The sequence below is a fragment of the Rhineura floridana genome, chromosome 7 (genome assembly GCF_030035675.1).
Source record: "Rhineura floridana isolate rRhiFlo1 chromosome 7, rRhiFlo1.hap2, whole genome shotgun sequence".
Lineage (NCBI taxonomy): Eukaryota > Metazoa > Chordata > Lepidosauria > Squamata > Rhineuridae > Rhineura > Rhineura floridana.
This window is the reverse complement of record NC_084486.1, coordinates 134,227,112-134,253,141: the sequence shown is the minus strand read 5'-3', so window position 1 is coordinate 134,253,141 and position 26,030 is coordinate 134,227,112. Positions and strand designations below refer to the sequence as shown.

General features: G+C 42.3%; 1 protein-coding gene across 4 annotated transcripts in view; it reads left to right on the top strand.

The window, feature by feature from the left end:
• PLD1 (phospholipase D1) overlaps positions 1-26,030 on the top strand; it is a 201,921-nt gene that overhangs the window by 65,603 nt on the left and 110,288 nt on the right. For 3 of the 4 annotated variants that reach the window (XM_061637320.1, XM_061637319.1, XM_061637318.1), the window contains one exon: positions 18,878-19,060. In XM_061637320.1, the coding sequence (XP_061493304.1) occupies positions 18,907-19,060 (154 nt within the window). In that variant the 5' untranslated portion in view covers positions 18,878-18,906. Of the gene's footprint in view, positions 1-18,726; positions 18,761-18,877; positions 19,061-26,030 lie in introns of those variants that run through there. The other variant, XM_061637321.1, reaches the window with a different exon arrangement.

The following is a 26,030-nucleotide window of genomic DNA, read 5'->3' as shown; positions in this document are numbered from 1 at the left end:
AGGAATGCAGAAGAGGGTGGTGGTCAGGATTCCATCCAAGCAAAAAGTCAACAGCTGAAGGTATTAATAATGATGTGGGATCCTTTGAGTAACCCCCCCCAAAACTAACAAAGTCAGCCTTTGAAATCACCATTGATGTTTCTGACAATTCACACAAGCCTAAATAATGCGTCATGTTTTACATTTCCTTGTGAGTGGTTCTGCATTCTACCCCCCAAGTCATTGTTAGTTTAATATTGGAAATATCTAATATATTTAAATGGTCAGCTTTCTTTTGGCAAAGAAGATGTGGGCTATGCACAGTGATGTGGGCTATGCACAATGTATAAAGTGATTGATCAACATTGTGATTCTTACTGGAGGGAGAGGGAACTATCAGGCTGTGTTTTCTCACCCATCCTATTATGCATATAAGCTGATTAATGATCTGTCAGTCCATTTCCCTTCTGGGCAAAAGGGAGACAGGAATTTTAATCCATTTAGCTCTAAGGCTGTTAATTCAAATGGCTTCAGTCCCAAGAATGGTAATAATGAGGTCCTGCTTTCCCTTCTTCCCATTAAACCAGGGGTTGCCAACTTTTAGTGGCCTTTGAGCACATTTGTAAACCAAAGAAACTCTTGTGGGCACCATGCACACACACACAACATGCACACACACACACAAAACCAAGCGCACACCATGACCTGTCGCCTACAATAAAATTCTGCTTTCAAGCCTAATTTCAGTGGGGGGAAGAGGGGCTGGGACTGTATGAGCACCAGGGAAGGTTTTGCAGGCACTTGCGCACCCATGAGTGCTACATTGACAACTCCTGGACTAAGATGTTTGAGCTTAAGAAAAGGGGCTATACACATTTTAAAAAGAGGACAGAAACACTGCAAGCCCTTTGGAGTACTTTGGGTTGTATTCAGTGTAACACTAAGGAGGCTATTCTGTCAGCACAATCATTTCTGCTTGCCTGATTGAACAATCTCCCCATTTCACCCCCAGGTGGAACTCCTTCACCCTCCAGAGCATATTGGGGGAGGCATGGGGGAGCAGGGGGGAGTCCCGTTGTGTGCCAAATTAGTTGAATATGGGCTTTTTTGTTGCATCCAGGATCAGATATGAATCTTTAATGTTCATTGATTTTATTTATTTATTTATTTAAAATATTTCTATCCTGCCCTTCTACCCTACAATAGGGCACTCAGGGCGGCTACAATAAAAACGCATACATACATAATAAAATACACAATAAAAACACAAAATATTACAGTAGATTAAAATGCATAAAATACTATTAAAATACATAAAATGCATTATGCACATACATACATAAAATGCAATCATGCATACGCATACAAACATGCATGTATATATGTGCACGTACGTATAAAAAAGTGAGACTAAAAGAACTTAAGATTTAAAAATGAAGAATAAAAAGCTTAAAACAGTATCAGGGTTAGGTTGATGGGTTATGTTTTTCCATTCTGACTCAGGAATGAATCTTTTCTATTAGACAGCATAGCAGCAAATGTATAGGACTGATATTTTGGAGATGAAAAGGAGTGGGGGCACAAATATGGTGTTTGGAGCAGGGAAGTTGCACTCGGGTCCTGCTTGCGGGCTTCCCCCAGGCACCTGGTTGGCCACTGTGAGAACAGGATGCTGGACTAGATGGGCCACTGGCCTGATCCAGCAGGCTCTTCTTATGTTCTTATGTTCTTATGTTCTTAACCCCTTTTTAACACCACCTAGGCTAGTGGCTATCACTAATTTGGGGTAGTGAATTATGTTAGTTAACTACGCATTGGTAGAACTTTCTTGGGAATTTGTATTATACAAGGTGGCGTTCCCCCTGCCCCAAATCCTACACAAAGAAAACTGGCAGGCCAGGGATAAGACTAAGTGAGTGTTCTCCCTAGCTGAGCGATAGAGCATGTGGTTTGCATGCAAAAGGTCCCAGGTTCAGTCTCTCCAAGTAGGACTGGACAAGAACCATGCCTGAAATACTGGAGAGCAACTGCCAATCAGTGCAGACAATGCTGAGCTAGATAGTCCAATGGTCTGATTTGGTATAAGGCTGCTTCCTATGCTCCCTGACATGCTAGCTTCTGTAGGCTATGCATTGTTGTATTTGTGTCACATGACTGAATGCTTCCCCACTCTGCAGGGGGAAATACTAGGGTTGTGCACAGACACCCCACCCAATCTGTTTTGTGGCTGTGATTTGTCCAGTCCAGATTCGGATCTGACCTAATCAGGGTCCAGTTATTACAAGTCTGTAGAAATCCCATTGACTTACATTGCAAACCAACATGGCTATAACTTTCTTGGGTTTTTTGTCCTGGGGACATGAAATCTGGAGACATGGTAGCTGTTATTTGGGGGGCTAAACCTGCCACGTTGCAAGTGGAGTTTTCATGCTACTCACCTTTAAAATTTAAAATGTTTTAAAATTAAAATGGACATGTTTTGTTTTTTCAGTCAGGGACATGAAATGTGAGGATATTGTAGCCCCTTAGAGGAAAGTAACCCTGCCAAAGTTCAGGTTGGTAGCTCCAGAGGTTTTCATGCTAGCCAGCTTTAAAATGTGCTAAGAATGTTTTTTTAAAAAAGACTGTCTTGTAGAGGGAGCTTGCCATCAGCAGGGAAAAATAAAAATACTATTTTATATTAACAATAGTCACTGTGGTTAGCAAGTAGAAATAATAATAATAGTAACAGTAATAGTAATGATGATGATGATGATGAAGATGATAATAATAATTCTTAACTCAGAATGCTGGCTAATATGCCCACAAGGTTTGGCTGGCTGGCTGCTGCTGCTGCTGCTGCTGCTATATATATATATTTAAAAATGTAACCATACAAGTGGGCTGCTTCTTACTGATGCGGAAAGCAACAGGAAAATAATAATGGATTCAGAAAGCCATGATTAAATATGCCCATAAGGTTTAATAATAATACTTAGGAATGAGAATATAATAAAAATTTTAAAAGCACAGACAACACATAAGGATGGGACTGGGATTGATTGGGAAAGAAAAGAAAACATACACAAGCTGAGCAAATGCCACCCAACCCCTACCAAACATTTCTGAGACAGAACTTAACAAAAGATTACAAAAGATTTCTGTATTTTAAGACTTCACCCCTTCCCAGCATTGTGATCAAAAAGGGCAGGGTGGGGTGATAGTGTTCTACCACCCACTCTCCCCACCCTGATGCTCTTATATGGTGTTGTAATTGCTTCATTTCATGGACACCTTGTCTGGGTTTATTAGAGACTGTTTTGAGCTACAGATCTGTACAAATTTCTACAAATTGATTCAGGACTAACTGATCAGCTCGGTAGACATTTGTATCTGCGTCAGCTCAATCTGGACAGGATACGAATCAGCCCAACTTGATTTGTGATTTGTACAAATTCAGTGCACAGCCCCTAAAAAAAAAACCCTGTACATGGAAATCTAGCATATTAGGGAGAGGGTTGGGCTGTAATCATTATCCTTGACATGCTAGCGTTGTATGAACAAAGAATTTCTATATCGAAAAAAACATTTAATCACAGGAGTCTCCTCCTGCAGTCTGAATAGGTACAGTCCAGACACAGGTTTAATTCTTACTGAAAATTAGGCCAAAAGTCTTTCCTGTTACTGAATTAGAGAAAAGCAGCACAGAGTCTCATTATTGTTTGAAGTTCCAAAAAATCACAAGTCTGGTCTCACTGAGGCAGAACAAATGCAAAACTAGATACTTTCTGTCCTGTCAGATCATGTGTGCTGTCCCCGTAGCAGGATTTATCCAACAGTTAGGGCTTTAGGGCATTTCCAAATAAACGACGCCAAAGAGGTCATTGGTTGCAAAAGGTTATGGGAACTAGGGCGGAGTTGGGGGGGGGAGGGAGAACAGACTGTTCACTAACCAGTTAAGAGTTGTAGATGTAGAGCAGGGAAGACACAGCAGTGCTATACACTTTGGATTTTCTTCTAAAAACTATTGTAATATATTTGCCAGGTGTGTAAAACAGTGTATGTCAATATCATTAACAACTCTTGCAGACATGTTAGGCTGTTATCACAGAGCTACAATTCCCAGCATTCTTAACAAAATACAGTTCCCAGGACTCTTTGTGGGGTGGGGGTGGAAATGTGCTCTAAAGGTATGTGTGCACAGCCATGGTTTCATGGGAGCGGGACAATTTTAATAATGTTTGAAACTATTTATTGTTTAAGACATTTATATACCACTTAATTATTAGCATTTCAAGGCAGTGTTGAAAAGGTTATCAAGTGGCTGAAGTTGTGTTTCCTCAAATAGATGCAAAACTAATATGTGCTCCTTACTCCTGTAATGTATGCATTTCCCCAGGGTTAGTTGCTACTCAGCACATGTTTTTCTATGGACATTGCTAAGTATCAAGTGTGGCAATTAGCATAAGTATGTAGTGCACCGTTTTTATTAAGGTCACAAACTTTAAAATCCAGATTGCATAAATCTATGCTCTAAAATCTTTATACCCTCTTTTCTTGTCATTTTTCTGTCTCCCCCCCCCCAATTTGCCCTGCTGTGGTGTAGTGAAGCAGAGCTAGCAGGGACAAAACCCACCACTGAATTTTGCAATACATTTCTCCAGCCAAGTAATGTGTACAAAAATGTATATACTAGGGTAAAGTGTGTATAAAAATACATATATTAGTGAAAATAACATACAAAAATGCACTATGCTGGGGGAAGATTGCTTCACAAAAATGTGTATAGTAGGCAGCATTGCATACAGAAATGTGTATATTAGGAGATATTTGCACTAAAATGATGATGAATTTTCACAAGGCCTTTTTTAAAAAAATGTTTTGTGGTTTTTTCCAAACTACGGTGGAAATGTGAAGAACTGAACCTTAGACTGGAAAAATGGGAAACGGAGATAAATTGAAATTGACAGGTTTGCCCATCCCTACCTTTTTATGACCTTTATTATAACCATCCAGAATATCATAAAATAGTGAGCAAGCTTTTGAGTCCACCAGAAATCTTCATCAGGCTAAATGTTATGCAAAGCAGGGGACGAGCAGTGAGGAAAAAAAAGCTGCTTTGGTATTGAAGTCATAACTGTCTGCGTTGGTCAAAAGTTCATTTTTGTGTAACCATAGTGCAGGGGTTAGGCCCAACAGGGGAACTGGAAAGCTGGGAGGAAGGAGAATGGAATAGAGCAGTGTTCTTCAACCTTGGGTCCCCAGATGTTGTTGAACTACAGCTCCCATCATCCACAGGCAGCATGGTCAATGGCCAGGGATGATGGGGGACGTAGTCCAGCAACATCTGGGGACCCAAGGTAGAAGAGCACTGAAATAGAGTATCTTGGAAGAAGTGTCTGGCTGGAACCCTAAACAACAGCAGCCCACACTGCAATATTTTGTTACAGATTCTCATTTCAATCTTTCTGCTTCTTTGGTTGAGTATGCATCATACATTTAAAGCACAATAGCTCCCCAAAAAGAATTCTAGGAACTTTAGTTTGTTAGGGGTTCCTGGAATTGTAGTACTGTGAGGGGTAAACTACAGTTCCCGGGATTCTTTGTGGTGGGGTAGGGAAATGTGCTTTAAATGTGTATGCAGCCTTTGTTTTAGAATAATCCTTCCACAGGTGGGAGGATCTTTGTATATCAAGCACTGTTTGCACATGGGCAGAGCTTGGAAAAGTTACTTTTTTAAACTACAACTCCCATCAGCTCCAGCCAGCATGGCTGCTGGATTGGGCTGATGGGAGTTGTAGTTTAAAAAAGTAACTTTTCCAAGCTCTGCCATGGGTTAGAGGTAATAAAACCATTATCAATTACAATTTTAATTCTTTATCCCAAGGTCTATTTAATCTTGCCTGACAAGACTCAATAACCCTAACCATCCAATCAATTCTCTTAAGATTAAATCAAGGATGAGTGCACAGTGGGAGAGAAAAAAATTAGAGTCATCTTCCTTATTCCATCATTCCACCTTGTGCCTGGCACGACAAGTCCCACTTGACAGATGAACTTGCATTGTATATGAATTAGTAAATTATTAACTCGAACTTAAGAAGATTAGACAAATTCATGGAGGACAGGGCTATCAATGGCTACTAGTCGTGATGACTGTGCTCTGCCACCCTAGTCAGAGGCAGCATGCTCTGAAAACCAGTTGCTGGAAGCCTGAGGAGGGGAGAGTGTTCTTGCACTCGGGTCCTGCTTGCGGGCTTCCCCCAGGCACCTGGTTGGCCACTGTGAGAACAGGATGCTGGACTAGATGGGCCACTGGCCTGATCCAGCAGGCTCTTCTTATGTTTTTATGTTCTTATGTTGTTGTGAACACCTGTTTCCAGTAGACTAGGCAGCAAGATGGTAGAGAACAACACCTCCCCATCACTCTGCTTCAGGAAGTGCTATTTCCATAATTGTCCTTTACAAAAGACTATGCCCAGCAGGGGTAATTTAGGCTGCCAAAATGTTCAAGGTAGTTGCGTTAGTCTAGTAGGAAACAAAGCCGTAATATCACCAAAGTTCCTACTTACCTGGTTCAGAATATGAACTTGCCCAGTTCATAATGCTCTCTTTTTAAAAAATCAGTGCCACTTCCCCAACAGTTCTTTTCTCTTTGTTCTTCTATTTTTTCTTACATTTATATCCCCACTTTCCTCCAAGGAGCTCAAGGTGGCATATATAGTTCTCCCCCTTCCAATTTTATCCTCACAACAATCCTGTGAGGAGGGTTGGGGCAAGAGATGGTGGCTGGTCCAAGGCTATCCAGTCAGCTTCATGGCTAAGTGGAGTTTTAAATCCTGGTCCAGCACTCTAACCACTACACCACTTTGGCTAGTGCCTTCTGGTGTGGACTGCTTATTTTTTTATATATTATGATGGATCCAGGGTTAGCCCAAGATCCTTTGCTGCCTGAGGCAAAGGACAAGGTGCCTCTGTCATAACTGGGCTGGCAGCTCAATCTTACTTCAATACTAGAGATGGGATAGCACCTTCAGTTGCACTTGAAGGGAGTGCAAGACAGGTTGTGTTCCTCACAGAGCTCTGTTCTCCAGTGCCTCAACCCTCAGCATCTGCTGCCTGAAGCAGCTGCCTCAATCTGCCTAATGCTTAGGGATGGGTGAGAAATTTCAGTTCAAATCCATCATTTCACACTTTCCGAAACAATAGCATGAGAACTGAAACCAGCCATCCCTTGAAATTTGCACTTATTTGAATTTTGCAACTAACTAATGTTTACTAAAATGCATATGGTAAAAATATGAGTGAAAATAACATGTAAAAATGCATTGCCTGATGAGAAATGGCTTGCAAAAATGTGTACATTAGTCAAAACTGCCTACAAAAACGTATTTATTAGGAAAATTTATACTAAAATGCTGGATAATTTTAATGAGGATTTTTTTAAAAAAATCAAACTGCTGCAGAAATGTGCAGAACTGAATTTAAGATTGAAAAAATGAGAAACAGAGAGGACTGAACTTGACAGATTTTTTCATCTCTGTTAATGGTAGAGCCAGCCCTGGATGTAACACACAACTTGATGGTTCTGTATAAATAATAATAATAGGAACTGCAAAATTAAAGGGAAAAAGAGAACAATCCATCTGATCCCCAAAACTTTAAAGCCCATTGATTTGCCTTAATGGGAAAATTTAAACACATGCTTACATCTCTGTCAATATTGTTTGGCCAGATTGCACTGAAAGTTTTGTGACCAGATTGATGCTAACCTTGTGAAGTTATGTGTTCTTTAAAACTCACTTTATCAACTTGCAGTACAATCTTGTGCATGATTTCTTGGAAGTAAGTCCTACTGTGTCCAACAGCTCCCTAGTGACTGTGCTTAGATTTTAGTCTTTGGGTGCAATTTTATACACGTAACTTAACCTTCTAGTAGGCATGCGTAGGAGTGACTGTTACATCTTAAGCACATTTGAGCCAGTGTTCTGTAGTGGTTAGAGTTTCAAACTAGGACCTGGATGACAAGGGCTCAGTTCCCCATTCAGCTATGAAGCTCACTGAGTGATCTTTGGCCCATCACCGACTGTTAGCCTAACGGGGTTGTTGTGAGGATAAAATGAGGGGGAGATCCATGAGCTCTTGAGGAAACAAATAAATGCTTGTTGAGAGGTAAGCCCCATTTGTTTGAACAGAGCTTACTCCTAGGTGAGTGTGTTTAAAATTGGGCTCCTGCTGGCAGGAAGGGCGGGATATAAATCAAATAATAAAATAAAAGTAAATAAATAAATAAATAAAATTGTCAATGTAATCCTCATAATCTGTGTGCATGCAGTCAGAGGGATGGGCCTGAGCATCACATTCAGTACCACAGAGATTTCTGTGTACATTCCAGAGGAAGCACCTATGCATCACATGGGAATATGTCCCGTGTAATAGAATTACTGTCAGTGACTTCGCTAGGTACTTAAAATATCTAGGGAAGCGGGCCTGCAAAATTTAGATAAAATCTGCATATATGACTCTTATGCATATATGCAAATATAGAAACAATGACTAGGTTATAAGTTACATAGAAGGCAACATTTCACATGGCGCAAAAGACCCAAGATGTGCTCTCCTGCCCCCCCCGGCCACCTCCTAAAAACACCTCTGGTCATTGAGCAATTTTATTTTGCATTTGCAGAATTTGTAACCATGGTTGGATGGCCAAGCTTCCCAGCCTCAGTCCTCCATGTCTTAAATGTGTAGCTGGCAAATGCAAGACTTAAGTCTTATGGCACTGTCTCCTTCACTGCATTCATTCCCCACACTGTGTGGGGGATTATTTAATTTCATAACATCACAATATTCATGTGACATAGACTGACAGCACAATACTATAAGTAAGTCCCACTGTGTTCAATGGTACTTATTTCCACGTGAGTGCATAAAACTGTAACCTGGAACTTGCCCAATGCTGTTAATTGAGCTACATGGCTAAGCATTAGGTATTTGAACCCAAGTCTCCCTCTCCAATTGTTATGCATCATACCATACTGCTTCAGCGTCATTGTCCTTCGGGTGAGAGCTAAGGCTAATTTTATGGGCTTGAGCCTTTTCTAATTTGAAGTCAGTAGCCATTATTTATAAGCAGAGCCACAGCCTGTATCTGCTGTGAAAATAAAGAGTAATAATTTAATTTGTTCAAAATGTCCCCAACTGTGTAAGAGCTGTGCTGGAATGTGTTCTGTTCCAAAACCATTTGGAATCTTACAGTGATTGCTGCCAAATATCATGGAGATTTACCAACAGTCATTATAATTGTTCCTTCAAAACAGGTATCAGTAAAATTCTTAAAAGTATGACCAGAAAAATCCATGTTAGGAACGTAGGAAGCTGTCTTATATTGAGTTAGACCACTGGTCCATCTAGCTCATTATTGTGTACACTGACTGGTAGCAGCTCTCCAGGGTTTCAGGCAGGGTTCTCTCCCAGCCCTACCTGGAGATAGGGCCGGCACCAAAGGGCGACCCCATGGCCCACAGGGGCAAAAGGAAGGTGAAAAGGAAAGTGAAGAGGATCATGTCTCTCCAGGCACTATTCTAACATTTTTTTAGAAGAAAGACAGCATCTGTGGCTGCCTAGGCTACTTGTCACACAGGACCATTGTGGGGATTGGTGTAGGTGTTCAAACCCTTTAAGTGTGGAGTTTGCTGTCACTTACAATGAAAACTGATGTCTGGGATGACTGTGATTAGAATCTCCTAAACCCAAGGGTAGCCAATGTGGTGCCCTCCAGATGTTGTTGGACTACAGCTCCCATCTTTCCTGACCATTGGCCATGTTGGCTGTGTCTGATGGGAGTTGGAGTCTATGCCATCTGGAAAGCACCATGTTAGCTACTCCTGTCCTAATCCCATTCCAACAAGCCTTTTAAGTACAGATCTTTCCCAGTCTGCATCTGTATTGGAATTGTTTTTAGATGTTTTAGTTGTTTTATCATGCATGTACTTGCTGCCCAGGCCTCCTTTGGGAGAAAGGACAAGATATAAATTTAATAATAATATTTTCCATCCAACGAATTCCCTGTACCCTCTCCATCCTCCAGCTGCCATAAATCCCTCTGCCATCTCAACTGTTATGCCATGCTCCCTTAAACTCCCTACTCCCACTTAACATTCCATGCTGCATCTTCCCCACCAAACACAAATCCCAAACATGGTTTGTTACACAACCAGTTCCCTCTGGTGCTATCCCACATTTGTGGTTTTTGCGTGAATGCTGAAGCCTTCTGGACAGTAGGTCTTTCCCACCAAATCTGCGTAGGTCTTTCCCACCAAATCATCACCCTAACAAGCTGCTGGGAAATACTCATGTGATCTGGCCTGCCCACATTGTTAGGATATTCACACATATACCACAACTCTCTGTATGGTGCTGCACAGCTATGTGTGCATGGATGTACATGAAGCAGGGCATAAGGGGTGATACTGGTCCATCGTGATGCCAAATATTTTTATTTAATTGGCAAAGGTGAATAATGGGCCTTATTTCATTTTGCCAGAAGGAAAATAGTCTTTTAAGACAATTATTAAAAGAGCCCAAGCAGACAAACAGATAACTCAGTTTGCTGGGCTCATCCTGGCAGTAACAGACACTAAAATATAGGTTGCTTCAGCTAGGCATATTTCAGCTGGCTTTCCATCTTATTATCCCCCTCGAAAATACAGTGCCATTATGTAAGTTCATTGTAAGGCTGAATCTCATGTCTGTAGCATTATTTGTCAGAATCAGAATTTGTATTTCACATGCTTCAGGAATGTGGTGATACTGAATTGTGTCTCTTCCACTTCCTGTTGAATTTATGTGAGAAACACCTGAGCATGATCAGATTAGGGTTGGCAACAGCCAACAGCAGGTAGGGTCTGTCTGTCTGTCTGTCTGTCTGTCTCTCTCTCTCTCTCTCATCTGACCTGCTGTTTTGGGGCTTTTTCAACATTTTATTGCGATTGCTGAGCACAACATTTTATTGTGGGGATGAGCAAACTGGAGGTCACTGAGCCAAATCTGACTAGTGTCCCACTTTCAAGGCTCAATCTTAGCCATGTTTGTATTCCCTGACATTTGCACAAAGGTGTCACCCTGACCCTCATTATGAATGTTCAAATGTTAATGTATATGGGGTAGTGCTTAGATCAGGGGTTGGGAACTTCAGAATTTCAGACTAAGGACATTCCTAGTCCTAACTGGGATTGAATCTGGGACCTTCTCAATGCAAAGCAGATGCTGTTCCACTGAGCTACAACCCTACCTCCCACAAAGAGTAGAAAACCTGTATCTGGGTGAGACCACTTCAGCCTAAAGGTGGGCATAGAATGCTTCTCCATGCAAAAAAATATTTGCTACAAATTCGTAGAGGTGTTTGGTTTTTTTTGCACCGAGGAGCATTTGATCATGTTAGCCCTACCTGTAGTCTGAGGTGGTACAGTCCAGATGCAGGTTTAATACTGCTATAAAACAACATTGGGAGAGGGAGAAGACAAAGCAGAGGGGAGCTCAGCATGGTGCAGGTGCAGCAGTGGGAGCATTAGATTGTCTTGCCGTTGTACGCACACCGCATCAAGCTCCTTGCCCCTCCTCCTCTCTGTAACCAGCAGTGATGCTTGGCATTGAGAAGCCAGGGGTTGTATTCAGCATAGCACTAAGTTGAACGTTTTGTCAGCGCAAGGAGAAATACAGCCCCAGGTGAGCAATTCTGCCCTGCCGACCAATATTGGCCCTGTGTTTGCAGCTGTAAGCAACTTTTGCTGGTCTACGGCTACCATTCTGTGATGTATGAAGATGGAGCCCAATGGAACTTAAAAATTAAGACAACTCATAAGCAATAGAAAGTTGGTTCAATAAAAGATACTGCTGTTGTGAATGACTTTACTACAGAGCAAAGAAGCTAGAGGTTAACCTTTGTGATTTGAAAAATAATATCTTTATTACTTTTGCAATTACGCTGTCTGTAAGAAGGCAAACATACTGTATATGAAAGTAAGATGTAACGTGACAAATCTCTTGGGCTCTGTCCTAAGGCTAAAATGTACTAAATGGATGAAGCAATTCAGTTGTACCATGTGACTTAATATGAAGAAGTGCTGAGCTATTGTGTGAAAGTAGGATATCACTTCATGGAAGTTCAACCAGTTGCCATGTGCCATTAGTTTGCCCTGGTATTTGCCCTATACAATGTTTGTATATGTTTGTGCCTCTAATTTCTGATGTGTAGTATGCAGTGTGTCATCTTTTTTCCCCTACCATAGAAAGGACATTTCTTACAAATGCAAGACTGATCCATTCATTGAATTAGCTGCCCATTTGTCTCTCTTTCTTTTATTGGAATATGGATAGAATTAGCTTGCAAAAAGGAATTTTCGTTTAAGTGTGAGTGCCATAATTAGCCTTTGTAGAAGTCTGGGAAAACTCCCAGTGTGTTCCCTTCCCCGATTGCTATATATCAGAAGGTAGGAAGGTTTGTTTGTATTTTTTAGCTATAAACTATGAACTTTATTAATCCCTGGACTAACCCCTGTAAGGGTTGATGGATAACGTTGGGAACAAGTAAAGAATGGTTGGGTGCCCTCACAGATATTGCTGCTATAATTTTTTCTACTCAGATAGCCAGATCATTTTGTGTGCTACTCTACAGTAAAGCTGGAAGTGTTGAAAGAACCTGCTGGCTGTTGCTGCTGTTTCAATTTTGTTTCATTTCCAAACATAGTTTTGCAACCATGTGGTTGGAATAGGCCACAGATCATACAAAAGAACTTAGGGTCTCAACATGTGACTTTCAGTAGGCCTTCTTGGTGGTGGTTCCCCATCTGCAGAACACGCCTGTCTTCCTCATTATTAACATTTGGGAGGCCTTTAAAAACAGTCTTGTTCACCCAGGCATTTGATGTTGAAACATATGAGTCGGTGTCCAACTCAACAGTTCCACTAGTGCGCAAGGACTTTTGGTTGCACAGCAGATATTCCCTGCCCTCTTCTGTCCCCGCTTGCTCCCTAAATCTTCTCTGGAGGATTGGGGGGAAACCCAAAACAGATTTAGGGGTCAAGCAGGGGGTGCAGAGGGAGGGGAAGTTCTAGTGGAACTGGATGCCACCCATTTTTCCTGGCAACCCTGAAATGTTTGGCTGTGAGGATATTTGATTTTTTAAAAAATGTTTGTAGATGTTTTAACAGTTCTTAAGACAAATTGTGAATGTAATGAGAAGAAACCCCACCCAGATGACTCAAACAAGCAGAATAGAACAAGAAGAACAAGTCACTAGCCTATTTAGTTTTAGGGAATATGATCCACCCAAATGTGACAATCTCAATCTGATGAAAAGGCAGGATCCCACTCAGCAGAATGAGTGGAGGAGACAAACTGTGTGTGTGTGTGTGTGTGTGTGTGGAGGGGGAAGGTATGCATGTCACATATACATTACCATCTAAAAGAGTCCTCCCCATCCCCGACCATTAAGTCCAGAGCCTAAGGCCGTGATCCTAACCCCACTTACCTGGGAGTAAGTTCCACTAAATTAAATAGAACTTAGTTCTGAGTTAGGCATGGTTAGGATTACGCTGTAAAAATTACTTAACTGCACCACTGGATATGAACCACATGTTTTTTTAAAAGATGTGTTTTTATGTTGTTTTTTAAGATGTTCTGTTTTTTATATGTTTTATAGATGTTTTTAATGTTTTGTGGCTTGTTTGCTAGACTGGACTCTTTCTGGGAGGAAGGGTGGGATATAAATTTAATTTAATAAAGTAGGAATGGATGAATCAGATAATTTTGATTTCTCTCAGTTTCTCATTTCCCCCCATCTTAAATCCAGTTCTTCACTCTGGTGCAGCAATTTGAAATTATTATTATTATTTAAAAATCCTCATGAAAATTTGTCAGCATTTTTACATTCTTGTCACTAATAGATACACATTTTTGCGAGACATTTTCCATAATATAGTGCATTTTTGTATGTTGTTTTCGCATTTTTAGGCACACTTCCCCCTAATATGTGCATTTTTGTACACATTGTCTGGGTGGAGAACTGCATCACAAAATTTGGAGAAGTGTGAACTTCAAAGGATAATTGTGTTTCAGTTTGCATACTAGTTTGAAAAGGACAGATTAGATAGTTTCTTATTAAAATGCAAACAAACTCAAATTTCTCCCCCAGCCCTAAACACAAGTTAGGGGGGAAAATGTGTGGCTTCTCACAGAATTAGGGTTGCCAGGTTCAGGGCCTGAGACTGATCCTGAAAGCCTGGCCTCCCAGAGGTCTTCTGTATCTTTAAAAGTTGTGCAGGGGGAAGGGAGAATTCCACCTTGTGGTTTTTCTCATTACAGTGTTGCAAGAACACCTGCACTTGGCTGACTTTCTCTTCTCCTAAAGATACAGGATCAGTCTCAGGCCCTGAACCTGGCAACTCTACTGTAGAAGTATATTCAGTTTGGCCACACAGAGAAAGGTAGTTGATAAGCCAGACTTCTCTCAAGACATAAGAACATAAGAAGCCACAGTATACTGAGTCAGACCACAAGTCCATATAGTTTAGTAGTGTCTACACTGACAGGCAGCGGCTCTCCAGGATTCCCTCCCAGAACCACCTGTAGATGCCAGGAATTGAACCTGGGACCTCCTGCATGCAAAGAAAATACTCTGCCACTGTGCTATGGCTCTTCCCCAAGAGTTTCCTCGTATCACGCCACACTTGGCATTTCATAGCCTTCATTCGTGTACAAAATACTCAAGTGCTGGTACATTTTGTCGCTTATTGGAGTATTTTAAAATACTTGGCAGTGATGGTAGAGAAAGGATTCTGGTGTCTACTTGTGAATATTTTAAAGGGATGCATCCCTTAAAATACAGAAATGGGCCCTTCTTAAATGATGGAGTGCTTTGTTGTTAAACATTTATACAAACCAAAGGCTTTTAAAATGTTGTTTTGTTGTTATGTGCCTTCAAGTCGATTACGACTTATTTATTTATTATTTATTTTATTTTATTTATAGACCGCCCATAGCGAATAGCTCTCTGGGCGGTGAACAGCAGAGTTAAAATACAAAGTTACAATAAAACATACAAGGTCACAACAAGGTAGAGTAAAAAACATTGAATATAAAACATGAACGTTAAAATGCCTGGGAGTATAACCAGGTCTTAACCTGGCGCCTAAAAGAAAGTACCGTAGGCGCCAGGCGTATCTCCTCAGGTAAGCTGTTCCATAGTTCGGGGGCCACCACAGAAAAGGCCCTGGATCTAATAACAATCCTCCGGGCATCCTGATGGGTTGGTACCCGGAGGAGGGCCTTAGATACTGAACGAAGTGAACGGGTAGGTTCATAGCGGGAGAGGCGTTCCATCAGATATTGCGGTCCCACACCATGTAAGGCTTTATAGGTCAAAACCAGCACCTTGAATCTGGCTCGGAAACAAATAGGTAGCCAGTGCAAGCGGGCCAGGACAGGTGTTATATGCGCGGACCAATGGGTCCCCGTCAACAACCTGGCTGCCGCATTTTGCACTAGCTGAAGTTTCCGAACGGTCTTCAAGGGCAGCCCTACGTAGAGCGCATTACAGTAGTCCAATCTAGAAGTTACCAGAGCGTGAACAACAGAGGCGAGATCGTCACTGTCCAGATAGGGGCGTAGTTGGGCTACTAAGCGAAGATGGTAAAACGCATTCCACACCACCGAGGCCACTTGAGCCTCAAGCGACAAGGAAGGGTCAAAAAGGACCCCCAAACTACGAACCTGTTCCTTCAAGGGGAGTGTAACCCCATCTAGAACAGGCTGAACATCCACCATCTGGGCAGGTAAAGAGCTCACCAACAGTGTCTCAGTCTTGTCTGGATTGTGTTTCAGTTTATTAGCTCTCATCCAGTCCATTATCGCGGTCAGGCAACGGTTCAGCACATCAACAGCCTCACCTGAAGAAGGTGAAAAGGAGAAGTAGAGTTGCGTGTCATCAGCGTACTGATGGCAACGCACTCCAAAACTCCTGATGACCGCACCCAGAGGCTGCATGTAGATGTTAAAAAGCATGGGGGACAAGACCGACCCCTGAGGGACTCCACAATGGAGAGTCCAGGGTGTTGAGCAATGTTCCCCAAGCACTACCTTCTGGCGACGATCCGCTAAGTAGGAGCAGAGCCACTGCCAAGCAGTGCCCCCAACTCCCAACTCCGCGAGCCTCCCCAGAAGGATACCATGGTCGATGGTATCAAACGCTGCTGAGAGATCAAGGAGAATCAACAGAGTCACACTCCCCCTGTCCCTCTCCCGACAAAGGTCATCATACAGGGCGACCAAGGCTGTTTCAGTGCCAAAACCGGACCTAAAACCGGATTGAAACGGATCCAGATAATCGGTTTCATCCAAAAGCGCCTGGAGCTGGCCGGCGACCACCCATTCCAAGACCTTGCCCAAAAAAGGGACATTCGCCACCGGCCTGTAGTTGTTCAAAACATCTGGGTCCAAAGAAGGTTTCTTCAAAAGAGGTCTCACTACTGCCTCCTTGAGACTACCAGGGACTACTCCCTCTCTCAAGGAGGCATTTATCACCTCTTTGGCCCAGCCGGTGGTTACAGCCCTGCCGGCATTCACCAGCCAAGATGGGCAAGGATCCAGGGTGGACGTGGCAACGCTATGAATCAGTGACCTCCAATAGCATCTGTTGTGAACCACCCTGTTCAGATCTTGTAAGTTCAGGTCTGTGGCTTCCTTTATGGAATCAATCCACCTCTTCTTTGGCCTTCCTCTTTTTCTACGCCCAGCATTATTGTCTTTTCTAGTGAATCATGTCTTCTCATGATGTGTCCAAAGAATGATAACCTCAGTTTCATCATTTTAGCTTCTAGTGATAGTTCTGGTTTAATTTGTACTAACACCCAATTATTTGTCTTTTTTGCAGTCCATGCTTGAATTTTAGATAACTGGAGGGAGGGAAGAGGTAACGGGTGAGGGGGGGGGAGGTATTTGTTTATTTATCAATATAAAGTTGCTTCAGCCAGCATATGTGTCCCATTTTCCTTACTCCAGTCTCTAGCATTATGAATTGAGGGACAAGAACAGGATATCTCTAAACACTTGCTCAGTCAGAAACACAGGAGGCTGTCTTATAGTGAGTCAGACCATTGGTCCATGGTGCTAACCTAGTGGTTAGCACTAGGGCCTTATCATCTAAACTGCATAGTTTAGAATTGGGTTGTTACAAGTGATTTAGTAATGTGAAGCTATAGAAAATAGTGTTGTCTACACTGACTGGCAGCGGCTCTCCAGAGTTTCGGATAGGGGTCTCTCCCACTTCCCACCTCTACCTGGAGATGCTGGGGATTGAACCTGGGACCTTCTGCTTAAAAGGTGGATGTGCTGCCATGACCCTGCCAGGAATTTGTTTTCAATATTTGCTCAATTCTGAGCTCACAGCCTGTTTACATACTACTCCACTCAAGGTTTTCCCAAGCTTTCTTCATTTCAGCCACTTAATTTAGAGAAGGTAGGATGGGGGAAAAATCTTTGCAGCTGCTGCTGTTGTTGTTACACAATTGGAAGTTAACAACCCTTATGCAATTCACCCAGAGATCTACTGTTAGATGCAGATTTACCTTCTGCCCATCTACTTTAAAGGACCAGAGAGGACCCTCTTGGCCCCTTATGCCACCTGATCCCTGCTGAAGTGGCTACGGAAAATCCACTCAGTGACCATCTTCAGTGGTGGGGCTGCAGCACAGCAAGGAGGGCCAGCAACACCATTCTCCAGTAGGGTGGTATAGATAAAGTCCTTGGATCTTGCTCGCAGGATCCCTGCTTTGAGACCCCGTCGGACTTGACAGACAGAGGAGTATATAAACTAGCGTGCGAAATGAAAGATAGGGGTGGGAACCTTCGACAGCTCAAGGGCCGCATGCTCTTCTGGCCAACCTTCTGGGGTGCGTGTGTCACATGCCAGCGGTGGGCGGAGCCAGAAGCAAAAGTGGGTGGGGCAACTGATGTAGATTTTACCTTTGTACAGTAGGCTGGTTTTCTTCGCACACTCATGCAGCCCTCATTATGGCCCATCCAGGCAAGCATGAGGCATAAGCAGAGATCAAGGACTCATTCCAGCCTGGCAAAAACACTCAAGGAGGGTGCAAAGCAGGACCAGTGAGGATATGGCCTGAGGAGAGGGTGTAGTGCCTGGGGAGAATACCAAGGGCCAGATTAAGAGGTCTGGAGAGCTACATTTGGCCCCTGGGACTGAGTTCCCCAGCTTTGCCTTATCGGTTCAGTTTGCATTATCTTTGTAGCTCCAAAAAGGAGGAGAAATGTTGCCGTAATCAAGCGTATGTGTGCACTACAGATCTATACGTAGAGCCCTTGCATAGATCCCCTCATGGGCAAAAGGAATGAGGAGGCTGGTGTTCTTGTTCTTGTTAGTTGTTATTTTTTAGTCGCTTGTTACCTGAAGGTCTCCATTGAACACTGTTAAAAACACAAATAAATATATCATTTAATAAAAACTAAACAAGAAAACAGCAGCAACAACCCTCATACAGCCACAGAAGGCTTTGGCAGCATGTGAATAGCAGCCAACATCACCTCGGTCTGTCAAAAGCCTGGGGAAAAAGATACATCTTTACCTGGTGCCAAAGGTGATATCAGTGAAAGTGGACCTCACCGAGGTGTGCATTCCACAGATGGGGAGCCACAACTGAAAAGGCCCTCTCCCTTGTCACTTCCCTCTGAACCTCCCTTAGAGGGGGGACCTGGAGAAGGGCCTCGGAAGAAGATCCAAGGGTGCAGGTAGGTTCATACTGTATGTGCCGTGCTGACAGATTCCTTGGCTATGCACTCATGCTTTCATGTTGCAGCAGGCAACAGGTATAGTAGCAGTAATGCCTCATTTCTTCTCTCAAACAGCCCCCTGTGCATGAGCGTGAGCCTTTAAGATGTCTCTGGGCGATGGAAAGAAAGTGAATACCTCAGCGTTGAGGAAAATAGCGGTCGACATGAGCAACTTAATTGAAAGCCTGGACACGAGGGAGCTCCATTTTGAAGGAGAGGAAGTGGACACTGACGTGCTGCACGACCCGAAAGCACCTGGTGAGTCAGTGGCACAAGAATGTAGGAGAAGGCCTCTGCTGCAGAATCAAACTTCAGGATATCAGGATTCATTCTAAAAATCAAGTTGCTAGTCCTTTTGACGGTCGGGGAAAAAAATCAAAATGTGGGTGGTGCCTGGGAAAATTCCAGCAGAGACAGTAATAGGTTGAATGGGAGTTCTAGTGGTCACAAGATGGGTTTTCAGTAACCTGTGTAGCTTTTGAATGAAGGAAGCTGCATAATGTTGAGTCAGACCATGGGATCACCTTGCGCAGTACAGTATTATCAACACTGACAGCAGCGGCTCTCCAGGGTTTCAAGCAGGAGTCTTACCCAGTCCTAACTGGAGATACCAGGGACTGAATTGGATTCTTCTGCATACTAAGCAAGTGCTTCACCACTGAGGTACAGCCCTTCCCCAAAGGTTCTTGTTCACCCACCTTGGCTAGTATTTCTTTATTTCCTCTGCCCCAAAAGTCTTATCCCCAGTTATCATAGCATCCCTTCTTCCGTTACCTGCTATGAAACAATCCATATTTTCTTTGAAATGCTGCTATTCTTTAAAGACTTTCTCCAAGCTTGGGAGTCAAACCAGTTTTGGTTGTGCTTATCATGGGAAGGGGAAAAGAGCTATGAAGGCACTGAATTCCTGTCTGGTAAGTAGTAGAAATATTATGCAGCTTCTCATCTGGCACCTGAGATTTCATCAGGCATTGGGCCATACTTTTAAGGCACATATATAAGGGCCAAGCATTTGCCTTAAAAAAACAGAAAGATGGATGTTGTGATGCTCTGCAGCATGCTAACATTTGCACCCAGTAGTACCAACATAAGAACATAAGAAGAGCCTTGCTTCATGAGGTTAATGGCCCATCTAGTTGGGGCCGGCGCCAGAGGGCAGCCAGGTCAGGCCCTGGCCAAGGGCCCCCTGGCTGACCACCCTCCTTAGGGTGGGTGGGTAGCGATCTGCGGCAGTGTCGGCTCCCGCCCCTACCGCGGATCGCGGAGAGGGAGCTCCCAGACACCCCCCTAATGCCGTGGAGACCCCACCTACCTCTCCCTTGATGTAAATGCTGGTTGCGCTGCAGGCACAAGCCTGCCATCAACCAATATGGTGGCCAAGGTTTCCCTAAGAGGCTGATTCACCTTCTGCCATCTTGGTTGATGGTAGGGATGCGAGGTGGCATCAGTCTCTTAGGCAAGCTGCTGCTGCGGATCGTGGAAGGTAGGTAGGTAAGTGTGGTGTGCATGCATGCGGGTGCTGGGGCCTGGGGCAATCTGGTGCCCAAGGACCCTGGCATGCCTGGCAGCAGCCCTGCATGTAGTCCACCATTCTGTTTTCACAGCGGCTAACCAGATGTCTATGAGAAGCCCCCATCCAAGACCTGAATGCAAACCACTGTCCCCCCCTGCCATTCCCAGCAACTGGTATTTAGAGGCATACTTCCTCTGAAAGTAGAAACAGAACACAGCCAACATGGCTAACAGCCACTGGTAGCCTCTTACTTTCCGTAAATTTGTCTGATCCTCTTTTAAAGCCATCCAAGTTGGTGGCCATCACTACATTTGTGGGAGCGAATTGTGGGAGTGAAGAAAAACATTATTATTGGATGTCACCGAGTACTAGTGTTATGAGAGAGGGAGAAAAACTTTCTCTATCCACTTCCTACACATGCATAATCTTTATCAAATTCTGGCAAACTGTGATTCTATCACCATAGGACTTTGGGGGCAAAGTCCAAGGTCCCACTCAGCAGAATGAGCAAGAGGGCCCCTCAATGGAGCAGGTCTGGCTTCTCACCTGTTCAAGTGGTATCTAAGGGGAATGCTGTTAAGACATTAAGCCCTGGGTCTAAAATTACCTAAATGCCGTGCTATATGCAAAACACGTTTTTTTCATGCATAGATAGCAGGGTGGCCAATTTTTCCTTCTGGCAACAGCGCTTTGTACCTCATGGGCTGGTAGAGAGTCTCTGGAGGGCCTGAATCATCATGCAAGTCAACTTCTAGTGTTGCACACACACAAATACACATTTATTTAACTATATTTATAGAAGTATTTTTGTATTGCCATATAAAATATCAGGGTGATTTACAATGTTAAATCATAAAACACCATTTAAGAATAAAAATAAAAGTACAGATAATAATTACAGTGACTGGATAATCAAAATAAAAAGTAAACAACAGCAAAGGCGTGTTGGTAGGCATGGGAGAAAATTTTTGTTCAGTTTGCATGTAAAGGCAAATCTATGAAATTTGTTCTTTCTGAAACAATATGATAACCCAAATGCAGCCATCCTTTGAAATTTGCAGATTGATAGCATTAGTTCTGAAATTATTAAGGACACATCAAAGTCCCCATGCATTCTAGTTCTCTGACAAAGTTTTAGCAGCAATTGAGATGTGTGATAATGATGAAGAATTTTGTGGTGCAGTTCTCCAAGTAAACACTGTTTACAAAAATGAATATATTAGATAAAAATGTGCATAAGAATAAATATATTAGCAGAAAATAACATACCAACATACCGCTGGGGGCGGTCATCAGGAGTTTTGGAGTGCGTTGTCATCAGTATGCTGATGACACGCAGCTCTACTTCTCCTTTACATCTTCTTCAGGTGAGGCAGTCGACGTGCTGAACCGTTGCCTGGCTGTGACAATGGATTGGATGAGAACTAACAAACTGAGACTCAATCCTGACAAGACTGAGATGCTGTTGGTGGATGGTTTCTCTGATCGGATGGTGGATATATACCCTGTCCTGGATGGGGTTACACTCCCCCTAAAGGAACAGGTTCGTAGTCTGGGAGTCATCTTAGACTCTTCTCTCACACTTGAGGCTCATGTAGCCTTGGTGGCCCGGAATGCGTTCTACCAACTTCGGTTGGTAGCCCAGCTACGTCCCTATCTGAGTAAGGAGGACCTCTCATCAGTGGTACATGCTATGGTAACCTCGCGTCTGGACTACTGCAATGCGCTTTACGTAGGGCTACCTTTGAAGACGATTCGGAAGCTACAGCTAGTGCAAAATGCGGCGGCCAGACTGCTAACAAGAACTAAGTGGTCTGAGCATATAACACCTGTGCTAGCCCAGTTGCACTGGCTTCCAATATGCTTCCGGGCCAGATTCAAAGTGTTGGTACTTACCTATAAAGCCTTATACGGCGCGGGACCACAATATCTGTCGGAACGCCTCTCCCGATATGAACCGGCCCGTACACTACGGTCTACTACGAAGGCCCTCCTCCGGGTTCCGACTCATAGGGAAGCCCGGAGAGTGGTGACAAGATCTAGGGCCTTCTCAGTGGTGGCCCCCGAACTATGGAATGGTCTCCCCGAGGAGGTGCGCCTGGCGCCGACACTATCATCTTTTCGGCGCCAGGTTAAAACCTTTCTCTTCTCTGAGGCATTTTAATTCCTGTGAATTCTAAATTATTATATTTTGATTTTAGACTGTACAGTTTTGTGTACAGTTTTGTGTTATTTTTATTGTATTTTTAATGTTCACCGCCCAGAGAGCTGTTGCTAGTCGGGCGGTATATAAGCTTAATTAATTAATTAAATAAATCAATAATAAGAATATATGTTAGGAGAAATTGTTTTAAAAATGTGTACATAGGTCAGAACATACAAAAATGTGTTTACTAGGAGAAATTCACACTAAAATGTTGAAAAATTTTCACAAGGATTTTTTTAAAAAATCACAAATTGCTGCAGGAATGTGAACTGAATTTAAAATAGGAAAAATAAGAAACTGAGAGAACTATAATTGACAGATCTTTCTATCCCTACCTGTCAGCATAAAATGATCTTCGACTCCTGGAAAGATGCCTGAAATGGCTATGTGCATTTTTGTAAACCGTACAGAACCTAGCACACATGTAATTGAATAATCATTCTTGAGTAAGAATGTTGAGCAGGGAAACCTTCATTCTCCTTTGCACTCAATGGAAGCTTGTTACTCTGCCAAGCTGGCTGCCTCCTTTGTATTGCTACTTAAATTATAATGTTTTCCTTCTTTAATCACTTTCCGATCTTTGACTTGCCTAAATGAATTAACCACAAACAAATAGCTCAGACATTATTGAAATGTCATTTATTTTTCTGGCTTCCTAATTTCCGCTGGTTTCCCTGAGACTCACACTGAATTCCTCAGAATTTATGTGGGGATGCAATTCAGCAAACATAGCACAGTAAATAAAGCAAACTGCTTCACCAAGCAGCCTGTGCTCCCAATTGTTTAACAAGCAGAGTTTAATTTTGAATTCATTTGCTTTGCTGTGTAGCAGTAAATATTGTGAAGCGTATTTTCTTTAACAGATGCTGTCGACATTATCACACATCTCAGTCGCTGCTAAATCTTTGTCGGGGAATGCGTGGGGACTTTGATGTGTGAATTAATAACTTCAGAAGTAATGCCATCAATTTGCTCTTAGTTTTTCTGTACTTTTTCAGATAAAAAACCCTGATCCTTATTTATGATAGGACAATTCCTGGCATGTATAACACTAGTTTTTTGTGGATTTCAGCTGTTTTTATCTATAATTTAATTATGTAGGCCATCACCTGAGACTCTTGCTCTATGTCTCCCTTGTCTTCTGAGGATAGATGGGTACCTGGAATAGGGACTTCACAGAAATTCAGCTAACTTGGACTTCAGATGGGTTGTTAAAACTGGATTGCTTTAGAGAGCTTTGGGCTGGGTAGAGAACTCCTAACCTCCAGCTCCTCTGGTTGGAGGGCTAGGATGCCTCTCTGCGGGTGCATGTTCACTATTTTTTTTTCCAATTAATTTTTATTCAAATTTTCAAAACCAAAACAATACAAAAAGAAAAAACACAAATCCATAACTAATACAAAAAAAGAAAAAGAAAAAAATATATATAAAAAATTGACTTCCGATTTGTCGTAGTTCAGCTATAAGTCTATAATATATAACAAGCCTGTATCTTAATAGATTATAAAATCACCTTCCTCCAGCGGTTATCTTAATTGGTTACAAATCTCATTAACATCATATCATTTTATTCTTCCACAAAAAGTCAAAGAGAAGTTTCCAATCCTTGAGATATATGTCCATCAATTTTTTTTCTAGATAAACATGTCAATTAATCCAACTCATCAAGTCTACTAAGTCCAGTAATTTCAAATCGCTCTTCTTCCATTATCCGTATTGGTTCCATCTTCCATCTTTACGCGCCCAATAATCTTGCTGTCATAGTCATATAATAAGAGTCTGATAGGAATTTCCTTTTTCACAGATATTTTCTTGCCATCAATTCCGAACGTATCACTGAAGTATTGTTGCAAAGCCGCATCTCTGTTCCTCTTTTTTACATGATACACTAGCACATCTCTTGAAGATTTTTCCATTGACACAAAACAGGGATAAATTCTGTTAGCTTTCTCCATTTCAAGTTCCATCAAATCCTTCCAGTCCAGGAATTTTTTTGAACCGATAATATCTTTATCTCCAATCTCTTCAATTCCTTCAGGGACAGCGCTGAGTTCCAAACCATAATATTTGTCTCCAGGATCCATCACAACCAGGAAATCCAAATCTTTTTCCATATCCATATTTAATCCAATCTCCATAGTTTGAACCTTGCCTTTAATTTCTCTTTCATCCTTTTTTGGTTTTCCAGATCCATCTTTATTCTCCTTTCTCATAGAATCCTGAATTTCTTTCAGCTCCTGTCTCATTTCGTCAAATTCAATTCTCAATGCTTGACTATTATTTCTCAGTTCTTGTTTTATTGAGTTAATCCCATTCATTATTTTCTGAAACATGTCTAAAGATAAAGTCCCTTCTTGTACATCCATGATCTTCTTAATTGTCATTCTTAAAGCCAAAGGAACAAAACTCCTTCAATTTTCAATGTCCCAAGCAAAGAGCAGTTTATTTCTTTATCCAGTTACAAAGGAGTTAATCTTTCAAACCAACTGGCGTCACACTCTAGACAGCCCTTATCTCTTATATGCCCAGAACTGCAAAAACATCTTTAGTTCACAGCGTCCAAATAACTAGTAGCAGAAAAAATGAGCAGATTCGTCAAAAAAAAATAGATCAGAAAAAATAGTCCCAGACATATATTACACAAAAGTCTTATAAATCAAAAAGAAAACTCTCATCCGTTGTAATCTTTATAATGCTATTTTCCATGTCAGCTTTTTGCAATAAAAAAAGATAGGCTATTTTTATTTTCTTCCCCCTTCCGTGAGTAAAAGAGAAGGAAAGTTTTGACTCACCCAGATTTTCTTAATTGCTAGTTCTTTGACAAATCTCTTTAGCTGTATAGATAAGAAAGTAATAAGCATAGACAGGAGAATGCTTGCCTGTTAGACCGTTTTCCTTTAAAGAAAAAAAAAGGGTCACTTTTTCAGCTGAGCTAGCTAGAAATCCTCACTCCGTCCGAGCTGCTGGAAGACCTTCTTTCACAGACAATTCTGACGAATTCCAGTCTCCAACAATCACAACAAAGCTGTGTGGAAAATCTCACGTTTCTTCCTTATCCGGAAGAAATTATCCCCAGTCAAAAAAGACCCTTCTGACTGGATTTAAAACTGAAAAAGTTTCATCCAAGACAGGAGCCGTCTCAGAGGCTGCACAGGCGGAGGGATCCTCCTGGGAAGTCCGGGTGCATGTTCACTATTGAGGCCTCCGCTACAGCTGTGAATAGTTCTGCAGGTGGTAGATCTACTGCTGGTGATTCTTTTGCTAATGATAGCTGGTGTTAGGCCCCAAAACTGATCTGTGAGTGGGGCAGGTATGGGATCGAAGATCTCTGTTTGATGGTGAGGTTCCAAGATTACACATACACAGACTACACCAATGCCAGCCTGGAGGTTGCATAACAATTTCACCTCAGAACTGGAACCAGTAGTGGAAAAGTGATGCACTGGATCCAAGAATCCTTTGTTTGTTGGAGAGACCCAAGAACTGCAGTCCTGCTAAGGTAGCCTGGA